General features: G+C 34.7%; 1 protein-coding gene across 2 annotated transcripts in view; it reads left to right on the plus strand.

Moving 5' to 3' along the window:
* The window catches only part of CDH18 (cadherin 18), a 311,962-nt gene that overhangs the window by 271,721 nt on the left and 28,007 nt on the right, over nucleotides 1-12,234 (plus strand). For both annotated transcript variants that reach the window (XM_045787406.2, XM_045787408.2), the window contains exons 8-9: nucleotides 987-1,108; nucleotides 11,419-11,536. In XM_045787406.2, the coding sequence (XP_045643362.1) occupies nucleotides 987-1,108; nucleotides 11,419-11,536 (240 nt within the window). The remainder of the gene's footprint in view (nucleotides 1-986; nucleotides 1,109-11,418; nucleotides 11,537-12,234) is intronic.

A 12,234-nucleotide genomic window follows, 5' to 3' on the forward strand; every position in this document is an offset into this window, starting at 1 on the left:
TTTGGCATTTTGTATTCCATCCATATTCTTACTAGTTTTTGTATCTTCTTTATATATGTCTATGCATATCCATATCCCCTTTTATCTAATATACCTTCTCAATATTCTACTTTGATAAATTGATAAGTTTATCTAGATTTTATGTCTCTTATTTTAGTAATCCTTTTTAAAATTAGTCTATTTTAACTTTAATTTTGGATTTTTAAAAAATAATAACAGAAACATCAGCAATATAAATATATACATATATATGTATATATTTAATTTTCCCATTATTAATTCTTCATTTATAGCTTGGTTTGTATAAAATAAACCAAACATTCACCTTTTCCTTACATCTTAGGATTAATAAACCTACTGAAAAATGGGAAGACTGCGATTAAGACCTACTTTAAGGTGTTAACTATAATATTTTGATATCTACCAGAGTTATATATTAATTCTATGATAAGTTCTGATTTCGATTATTATTTCTCCACAAGTATGACTTAACATCACACACTGCATGCATTTTTTTCTATAAGAAGAAAATTATTCTTTGTGCAAAAAAATGGTACTTTTTTATTTTCTCCAAGTTTATTTAAATTTGAAAATTCAAACTTTTTAAAGATTATGTAATTTTTTTTTTACCAACTGCTATGCTTTTCTTAGATTAATGATGAAACCAATTGTTCATCCCTTAGACTCTGACAACATACAATGAATTCTGACAACTTTCTCCCACTCCAGTTCCTGAATAACATATAATTTCCTTGATATGACAAAATATCATTTTAGTATTCATGTCATGCCTTGGTGTTCATTTTTCATTTTTCTGTAAGTTAATGAGTTCTAGCAAAGAGTGCCATCATAAAGTTGTCTTTTGCCAAAAGTCCTGTTGCAGCATATGGAGCTGGTGACAAGCTACAGTATTAAGGAGATTTGTTTTAAACCAAGCCTCTAAAGTGTGCATTGAAATACTAAATATATCCCTGTGTGTTTTGCAGACAATCCTGGTTTGCTGAGCCATGTCACAGTGGGTATTAGAGTTTTGGATGTCAATGACAATCCACCCGAACTTGCCAGGGAATATGATATTGTTGTCTGTGAAAATTCAAAGCCTGGCCAGGTAAGTTAATTGTTTCCTTCCTATCACTGGAATGGAAGAGAAAAAAAAAGCAGCTCTATTTCTATTGTTTTTTGGGTATAATCCTCAAAATCCCTCAATGTTATTTTTGTGCTCAGTGAAAATAATTTTATAAAGCTTTAAGTACAAAATACGTATTTTTGAGACTCATTGAAAATAGGTTTTCCCCAGAACACAAATGTAAATCAAAAAATGAACTCATTCATACATACATTCATCATACCAATGAAATTCTATTGAATGCTTTCTGTGAAGCCCTGTATTAAATGAGAAGGAAACTGTGAACTTTTCCATCCTAATGAAGCTTTGAAATGGGATTATGGAGAAGGGAGTGGTTGGTCCATTTTGGAGGGCCTGTAGGAGTGACGTGTGAGTGACCATTGAGTGATATTGGTACTAAAAGATGATTAGGTTGGAACAATATGAAGAGTGTGTTATGTATTACGAAAGTAGGGACAGTGGAAGAAACAGAGAAGAGCTTGAACATGGGTCATGAGTTTGGATGTAGCATGGCAGCTAGCTAAAGGAGCATGGCAAATCTGAAGGAAGACCATTGCGGCTGTGGCATGTAAAGCAAGGAGAAGTCTGGAAGGGGATACACATTTGTTTTTGTTTTTGTTTTCTGCTGTATAACAAATTACAAAAACTTAGCAGTTTAAAACAACACTTATTTGTGATCCCAGAGTTTCTGTAGGTCAGATATCTGCTCATGGCTTAGTTTGATCTTTGCAGGCGTCTCACAAGACTGTAATCAAGGTTTCTATCAGGATCGTGTTCTTCGCTGAGGCTTGAGATCTCTTCTAAGCACACCTGGTTATTGGCAGCATTAGGTTACCTTCAGCTATAGACCTCAGGGCTTCAGGATTTTCCTCATCTTTTCAATGTTCCCTGGAGTTTCAACATGCCACCCACAGTTTCTTGCTATATGTGTGGGCGTCTCCAATGTAGCTACTTACTTCATCAAACAAGTAAGGAGAGATCTGTAAAGTCTGTTAGCAAACAGTCTTACATAGTGTAATGTAATGTCATCAGGTGAATGATGTATCAACACTTTTGACATATTCTATTGGTCAGAAGCAAATCACAGGTCACACCCAGATTTAACAGAGAAAGGACTACGTGGAGGCATGGATTCCATGAGGAGCAGTCTAAAGTCTGTCTGTCACAGGTGAATCTAGAGAGGTAGAAAAGGTCTAGGTCCATCTGAGTGAGATGGTCCCTTTTACTGTCTTTGGTAAACCAGACTGAATATAGCACCCAAAAATTACTTTCTTTTCTTTTCTTTCCTTTTCTTTTCTTTTCTTTTCTTTTCTTTTCTTTTCTTTTCTTTTCTCTTTTCTTTTCTTTTCTTTTCTTTTCTTCTTTCCTTTCCTTTCCTTTCCTTTCCTTTCCTTTCCTTTTCTTTTCTTTTCTTTTCTTTCTTTCTTTCTCAAAAATTTAGAGGGGGAAGGGGCAGAGGAAGAGACAGACAGACAGAATGTTAAGCAGGCTCTATACTTGGCATGGAGCCCAACATGGGGCTCAGTCTCACAACTCTGAGATCATAACCTGAGCCAAAATTAAGAGTCAGATGCTTAAGCGACTGAGCTACCCAAGCACCCCCTTCCAAAACTACTTTATATCATTTTAAAGTTTGTCCTAAAATTATAGTACTGAGAAGCATTGTCTGTGTATTTTTATAGAACAGACAACTGATAGTGTGCTAAGATAATCATTGATTATGTTTTAACACCCTCTGAGGAGATATTTGTGTATATATAAATGGACAACTGTTTTTTTCATAAAGTTTTTTTTCATATTCATTGCCCACAAGAAAATTAGAAAATATAAGGACAAAGCGGATGAAAATTATATCTGAAAGCATTTACAGAATTATATTATATTATAATACTATAAGTTATAGTATATAACAATTAATATATTGTTATATTATATATTACATAATATATAATATACGTAATATATTAAGATGATCACTTCAGATGCTTAAACATTTTTCTTTATCACCATTTCAAAAGCAACAAGGAATTTTTCAGTACAGATATATAATGATTTATTTACCAGAATCTATTTCAATTGTGTCAGAAATGGATGCATACATCCTAAAATTATTTTCTTTTTTTTTTTTTTAAAGATTTTATTTATTTATTCGACAGCGATAGAGACAGCCAGAGAGAGAGGGAACACAAGCAGGGGGAGTGGGAGAGGAAGAAGCAGGCTCGTAGCGGAAGAGCCTGATGTGGGGCTCGATCCCAGAACACTGGGATCACGCCCTGAGCCGAAGGCAGACGCTTAACCGCTGTGCCACCCAGGCGCCCCTCTAAAATTATTTTCTTAACATATAAAGTGGAGCATCCACTCTTGGTTTCAGCTGGGGTCAGGATCCCAGGGTGGTGGAATTGAGACTCTAGACGGGATCTGCAATAAGCATGGAGTCTGCTTGGGACTCTTTCCCTCTTTGTCTCCCTCCCCCTCTGCTCCTCCCCCCCTCCCCCAACCCCTGCTTGCCTGTGCACACACAGATGCTCATGCTCTCTCTCTTTCTCAAATTAATAAATAAAATCTTTAAAAAAAAGAAAGATAAAACCCAGGAAACAATGGAAAGATAATTCCCAACAATTGCTAGATAATAACTGACAACCATGAATTCTTTTTTCTACTAAAATATCCCTCAAAAAACAAGACCAGAAAATCTCAGAACTAGGCCAACTTACCATAAGAAACATAGCTTTTATTGGGTGAAAAAGAAAAATAATTATACTGGCAGCTTGGAGTCATAAGGAACCTTCAAAACAAACACAATCAATAAATATATTCATAAAAACTTAATAATTGATGAATAAACAGAATAGACATCATATACATGGCAACAAGAGATCGTAAGTGAGAAAGACAAAGTTAAGATATTCTAAACTCCTTAAATTTTGGTTCCTTTAAATTTGAGAAATTTGGCCTCTTAAAATTTGAGAAATTGATAAACTACTAGTTTATAATAGATTTTATATATCCAGAATGCATACTATAACCTCTAGATCAACTAGTAAAAATAGTTTAAAAAAAATGTAACTAATAAGCTAGTAGAAATTGTAATTAAAAAGTCTTAATCCTGGGGCACCTAGGTGGCTCAGTCGGTTAAGCATCTGCCTTCAGCTCAGGTCAAGGTCCCAGGGTCCTGGGATTAGGCCCAGAGTCTGGCTTTCCACTCAGTAAAGGGTCTGTTTCTCCATTTCCCTCTGTCCTCCCCACCAATTGTGCTCTCTCTCTCTCAAATAAATACAATAAGAAATCTTAAAAAAAATAAATAAATAAAAATAGTTAATCCTAAAGAAGGCAAGGTTTACATTTCTATTTCTTGATCTTAACTGTCTTCATGATAATGTTTGTTCACTTTAACATAATTATATACTTAGAAACTTGTTGCATATGGTTTTATCCCACTGGAGTATGTTTTGCAGTTAGAAAGCTTTTCATATAGGAGCAATTTTCAAGGATTCTAGAGGGACCATTTCAAAACTAAAATATAATCCTAATAAAATATGAAGTTTATAACCAATAGTAATTCCAAAATATTTTTATACAAGGTGTAAAATAGTGGCGCCTGGGTGGCTCAGTCAGTTAAGTGTCTGCCTTCAGGTCAGGTCATGATCTCAGGGTCCTGGGATTGGGCCCCAAGTGGGGCTCCCTGCTCAGTGAGGAGTCCGCTCCTCCCTCTTCCTCTGCCCCTCCCCCCCCACTGATGCATGTGTGCTCACTCAAATAAATAAATGAAATCTTTTTAAAAAATGAGGTATAAAATAAACATAATAAAGGAAAAGAGTTTGGAAGAAAATATATGTAAAAATATACCAAATAATTACTTGAATAATTGCTATATACATACTTACCTAGCTACACACACACACACACACGCACATTTCATCAAAGGAATGTTACTAGATATAAAGAAGCACATTCATTGTGATAAAAACAGTTTATGCACCAGGTAGAATTGACCATTTTAAATTTGTATATACTTATCAATGTTGCCTCAAAATGAACAAAGGAAAAAATGGTAGAAATAATAAAAAATAGACTAGCCCATTATTGTATGGGAGTTTTAGTACACTTTTACCAAAAACTGATAGAATAATTGTATACAATTTTGGTAAAGATATTGAAAATTGAACACCACAATTAACAAATGTACTCTTCGATAAATATAGAATAATGTACTGAACAACTTCGGATCACACATTCTTCTGAAATTTACAGAAAACATTGACCAAAAATTTACTGTCTGCAGGGCCACAAAGCAAGTTTTAATAATTTGCAAATTGGCCTCATTATTTTCTGTGTGACAAAGAAATAAATAAATAAAGCTAGACACTAATTCAAAAGTATTGCTAGGGGGAAAAAAGTATTGCTAGAGAAAAAATCCATTGGAAATCAGGGCAACTCTACATAAGCTAAGAATCTCTTAAGTAATAAAAATTAAAAATATTTAAATGGAATGATAGTGAAAGTACACTGTATTAAAAAGTACAAAAGGGGAACTCTGTTTTCTACTCTTTTTATGGTGAAACATAACTTCAATATCAAAATCTGACAAGGATATAATCCCTCACAGAATCTTTGTTTCTTTGGTCTGTAGGTTATTCAGATAATTCAAAATTGTATCGTTTGAAATGGATACAAAGATTTAAAAATCCAAACATAAGCTAATGATTGCATCAGCCATTTTTAGATGTTTTCTTTTTAGGTAATATATTTCTCTTTTACTTTCTTTCTTTCTTTCTTTCTTTCTTTCTTTCTTTCTTTCTTTCTTTCTTTCTTTTTTTTTTTTTTACTTCAAGGTAATTTCAAAATTTATAGGATAAGGTGAGAGGCTGTATTGGGAGCAATTCATACTTGCTAGTCCTAGCCACCTTTTCACGTCAAAGCATTGAAAATTTGGGCAAATAATACTCAGTCCTTGCTCTTGGATCAATTGATTTTTGTCCTATGAATGTGAAAATGTACTCCCAAATCTAAAACACTGGTATTAATTTTCTAGATTGAACTCTCTCCATATTGGCCCGTCACCTTGACTTTTTCCATTGACCTCCCATTATGTTCCTTCCTCCTCTTGATCATGGGAAAGCTTATCCAGGCACTCTCTCAGGGTTATGCTCTCCTGTCAGGGCCAACCTGCTAGCCTGGGACCTTCTGTTTTACCCTCCACACTGACCACCTAAGCTCCATAGCATGTCTAACAAATGATTTATGTGACATTGACAAAATGCTTTCTTCATCTCTAAAATAAAGAAAATTGTCAGAATTTCAGGGCCCTTCCAAGCCTGAAATTCTATGAGCATATGACTAGATGAGTCTCAAATTCCTTTAAATATGGATTACCTTATTCTCCTCGCAAGGGAAGCCATTCCATTTTTTAGAGAAGGCTAACTCTGTGACAAAAATGTATCTTTATCTTCTGGGTCCCATTAACCATTTACATAGTATTTTTCTTTTCTTCAAAGAACTGTTATTGTTCTCAGAAAGCAATCACTAGACTTAACACCCCTAAGATCTAATGTATATTGATTTATTTATGTGATTATGGTTATTATCCTCTAAAAATTATACTCATAGTTAGCATTATTGTTGTCATTAACATTGTATGATTTCAGATGTCACATTAAGATTCTCAGGTTCTTTATATTGCTTAAGTATCTGTTTCTAAACATTTGTTTCACCAAAATGAATTAAAACTTTTTACTGAGGGAATGAAAGGCCATTTGAAAATATTGTTTATTGCACCCTTAATTAAACAAACCATTGCCAAGCTGTGTGGTCAATTTGTATGATTAACCTATTACAAGGGAAATGGTCTGAATCTTTCTATTGTTTAATTTTGCCGCCTTTGAGTCCTTTAACTTTGTATTTGTAGCATTTCTGGAGAAACTTTGTGTGCTTCGATGCAGAGTAGGAATAGGGAACTCTATTTAAATAATGATTTGTGAAATAGGTTTTCTGAAGTATATTTGTATTGCCCAGCTGTACAGTGGCTCCTCTTTCTATAACAATTGCTTTTAGAATTACAGACATTTTTATTATGGATGCTGTGCTCTAAATATAACAGCATGTGGCCATGGCAGAGAGACGAGTCTTTTGTGAAGCAGAGGTTTAAACCACATGTAACAGCACAGTTCATGTTGAATCAGGTATCAGTACACCTGAATTGCAACAATGTATTTGTCTGAGTTAATATATTTTCCTGTTCTGAAAAAAAATCTTTTAAGCACCTTGCATGAAGGAAATATTAAGAAGAAAATCATGCATGCATGAAATTTGAAGTCAGTTCCCAAAGTAAAGTGAATTCATAATACATGAGATGGGTCTATACATGGAAACTGAAATATAAATAACAGGAATGCTTCCTATCTTATTTATATTGGCTTTCCCGTGTGTGTGTGTGTGTGTGTTTCAATACAAAGTAAACTTAGGAAACATAACATGTATTTTAAAAATTGTATTACCTAACACCAGACTACCTCCATCACGTCTAATTATTAACAATATAACTTTGTATGAAAAAAGTACCTAGATCAGTAGAGATTTTACTCCAAGATTTTACAAAGATCAATTCATTGAAACAACAGAAGTTAGTATTATTATTAAATAAATTTATGATCCCATTTGAGAGTATATTATAAAGCAAATTCGTTGATTAATTTAAAGATGACACAGTGTACTCCATAGAATATTCTTTTAATTTAGATGTTTAGTTAGGACCAGTTCATCTACCTAACAGAAGACTACATTATTTGTATAAATCTGTGACACTGACTAGTTTGATGCTTTCCCCCTTTATTTATTTTTTTATGATTTTATTTATTTATTTGATGGAGAGAGAGAGTGTACAAGCAGGGGGAGCGGCAGGGAGTGGGAGAAACAGGCTCCCACTGAGCAGGGAGCCCTGGGGTTCCATCCCAGGACCCTGGGATCATGATCTGATCTGAAGGCAGACACTTAACTGACTGAGCCCCCCAGATGCCCTATTTTCACCCTTTAATAAACTACTCAAGATGGGGTGCCTGGGTGGCTCAGCCATTAAGTGTCTGCCTTCGGCTCAGATCATGATCTCAGGATCCTGGGATCGAGCCCCGCATGGGGCTCCCTGCTTGGCAGGAAGCCTGCTTCTCCCTATCCCACTCCCCTTGTTTGTGTTCCCTCTCTTGCTGTCTCTCTCTATCAAATAAATAAATAAAATCTTTTAAAAAAATAAAACTACTCAAGAAGAAATAGACTATAGAAAACACATTTAAACAGGGTGATACATTTATTTGATAAAAGAAATACAAAATTGATTCTAATTAGTTTCTGCTAAAAAGTGAATACTTATTCATGGGCATTACCAAAACTACAGCTAGTAATTACTTATAAATATCAACTGTCAATTTGGATTCCCTCCCACCCTTTAGGAGAATAAATCTGTGACTGTGTTTCTCTCAGATCCTTCAAAATAATCGAACACTTTATGCACTAATTATATAATATACATATGATAGAAAACATCTAAATTCAGTTAGAAAGAATGAGAGATGGAAAATAAATTTTTATGGATTGTACATCTCCAACAAATTGCACAAACGGAGGACACAGGTAGCACAGTGTAGATAAATCATAACCGACAAAAGGGTAGAAAATATTGATGACAGATACATGGCACTTGTCTAGATATCTGCCAGAAGCTTACATCTTTCAAAAATCACAGACATGTTCACCTCTGAGGTGACTTTCCTAATAAAAGTCTCAGGAAACTATAAATCAAAATCTATCTCCTACTGAAAGAGAAAAGGTGATTAGTAAACAGAAAAATTGAATATAAATTTCCCCATCAAAAGGATATCTTGGAGGTCTAGATAAAAGCCGAGCAACATTCTAGATTTTTGGAAGAATTTTTCAGAAGCATTGTGGAAGAATAAGTATGGATGCATGAGGAACATTCATCAGGAATTCAAGGTGAATGCTTCACTCTTACACAAGATGTGGCAATCAGCTCATCATTTGCTGTGGATACGAGATCGAGTTTTCGAGAAAGACAAATTTGCCATGAGTGAGCTTCGTGGTAAATTCAAATTTGAAATTACTTGTATAAAAATGGAAAGTATATTTTACTAAAGATAACAGTAAAACTAAAGATATAATATGAATTATATCAGTGTTTAACAAATAGAATAAGCTCGTTTGTAAAAATTTAAAACGAGAAGGGAATAATTGTCCCAAAGAAGTTATAAGAGGAAATATAAAATAATTTAGTTAGTTTAAATTAATTGCTCTCTGCCAGTCTCTTCCAAAATCACAATCTAGGATAAGAAGTGAATTTGCATTTGTGTAGGTAGGTTATGAGGTATCATCGAGAAAATAGGATTGTGCTTTGGAGAATGACAATGAGCAAGGATGAGGGGAGATCGGACATTTATTTTCAAAAAGAAAAAAGTGTCTTTATTTTATTTAATCCCGAAAACAATCTTGAAAATGTGATATTCTTATTTCAGTTTTATGTTAAGTACCTGCCACGCAGAGAATGTAGGTGTGTTCCTCAGATTATGCACACTCTGAACTCCATGGAGCTTTTCATGCACTTGAGAAAAATTGTTAGATTGCTTCTGATTAACCATCAGTTTATTCTATCAAGTCAAAAGCCAATAACAAGGAGGGGAGAAAAGATCTATCCAGGGACCAGCTGTAATTTAAACCAAAAAGAAAGCTAACAACAAGGAGATATGTAGATTTTTCAGCTCATAAATTAATAGTGTGCAGGGAAGTAAAGAAGAGAAGAATGAGAGAGACTTCTTGGGAGATGTGGGCATTGGGGGTTACTTTTAGCTAAACTTCTTGCTGAGAAAGTACACTCTGAGCAATAGAGAGCCATATGCAGATATGGATGAAATAGATCACTTCTACAGCCCGAAGCACTTTTGTCACTTCCACTTCATGAAGACACATGTTTTTCGGGTCCTTCTGTCACTGATGACTCCTTCTTAGTACTTTTACATTCATCTTCATCTCCCTGACCAACTAATGGACTCAATGCATGGATAGGAATTTAGCTTTTAACTGCTGTACATATTGGTGTATTATTTCACTTGGAAAAGATTGAAATGGGATGAAATTGAGGAAGATGTTTTTAGAAATCATAGCAATTTTTGAAATGAACACACTGTATTTCACATGCAGGAAACACTCTCTTTGTTAAGATTTTATTTATTTATTTATTTATTCCGAGCATGAACAGAGGGGTGGGGTGCAGGAGAGTGGCAGAGAGAGGAGAAGCAGGCTCTCCGCTGGGCAGAGAGCCCAATGCACAGGGCTTGACCCCAGGACCCTGGGATTATGACCTGAGCCAAAGGCAGACGCCTAACCACCTGAACCATCCAGGTGCCCCAGGAGACATTCTTTTTATGGCTTCTTTTCCTTCTCTTTCCTTTAACTTTTCCAAGGAAGGGCTAGAAAAAGGACACCTAAGCATTAAGATACTAATTTTTAAGAGGAAAACATTATCTTGCATATAGTTTGAATATTTCCTAAGAGTGTAATGGCTACTGCTGTTGCAATTTGTGTTCTGTACTTAAGTCACCTGGAATGTTTCATTTATATATTCTAACTTTCTTTGCTCCAAAATGTGCATAGTCCAAACTTCAGAATTGCTTTCCCTTAACCACCGTATATGGGAAGTATTCCATGAAACAGTGAGTGGTCTGGTTTTGCTTCTGCCACCATTTTAACAGCTTTGGGGCACATCACAATCCTTTGGGGTCTCACATTCCTTATCTTAACTATGTTAAAATAGAGGGGATAGGTCATGCTCTCAAAGGTCCCCTGAAACAGTAAAAATAATGACTCCACTATTTCTGCATTTACTTCCTGAGAACAACATGCACTGCACTGAGAACAGTGAACAATAGGATATTTATAGTTGTACAAACAATACTTCCTGTTTCCTCAAACAGGTGTTCTTACAAAATCTTGCAGTTAACTGGCCCCAAGGTACTGTGGGTGATAAAGAAAAAAAAAATTAAATGTTTCTGCCATGCTAGAAAATAAAGCATGGATGATTATAAATTGTTTCATAATGTGTTTCCTAAAAGCTCATGCAAGAACAAGCCAGCTAGCTGGGACATTTATTACTTGAATTTGAAAAAACTCAAGGTGGATAAAGGGGTCTTTTAAAAATCCTTTTGTGATGGCAATTAAAAATGCTATAATATAATCAAAATCAAAGGAATAAGCCAAATTAAGTTTCCTATTTAGTCTTTGCTTTTTCTCTTCAGGTGATCCATACCATCAGTGCCACTGATAAAGATGATTTTGCAAATGGACCAAGGTTTAACTTCCTTCTTGACGAACGCCTATCTATAAACCCAAACTTCACTCTGAAGGACAATGAAGGTGAACGTGATTTACATATACTTTTTAATCTATGTGATATCTGTTTTGACTTCATGTGGAATAGGTGTGAGCAGTTTTGTTTTATTCGTACATACCCATGAACAGCTTGCAAATCAGCATTCACAGGCAGTTTGATGTTAACGTGTTATGATCTGTGAATAGCTTGTATTTAAAATTGAGCCATATGTACAAATAACTTTCATTGAGTTTATTCAGAAGCATCCCTTTAAACAAGAAATGTACATGTAATATGCTCTTGGGCAAATTTTAAGAGAAATCTTAGCTGACAAACATGTTTGTGAGAGCTGCTTGCAATTGCTAGGAGGGAGAAAAATTTTAAATTAGGAAAAATGAAAAATATGTCCTAGGGACAGTTAGGAAAGGAAATGCAATGTTTGAACTCATCTTGCATTAGCAAGGCTATCAAAATGTGGTGTACAAATTATATTTCCTCTTGTTATTATGAATATTTTTCAAAATATGGGTAGAAAATATGCATAATTGCAGAATATTGTGGAAATTTTGAATTACTTTTGTTTAAGCTTCTGTATTGTGGGGGGGGGGGGAAGAATACCATAATTTAGTAACTAGAGAAGATTCTCATGGTTTAAATTCCCTATTTGGTAGATTTCTCAAGGCTGTATAAAACTCCACCCTTCTGTAAAAGAAACATTAAATCAGTCAATATATGCAGGGCT

The sequence above is a fragment of the Ursus americanus genome, chromosome 15 (assembly GCF_024610735.1).
Source record: "Ursus americanus isolate L20-20 chromosome 15, mUrsAme1.1.p, whole genome shotgun sequence".
Classification (NCBI taxonomy): domain Eukaryota; kingdom Metazoa; phylum Chordata; class Mammalia; order Carnivora; family Ursidae; genus Ursus; species Ursus americanus.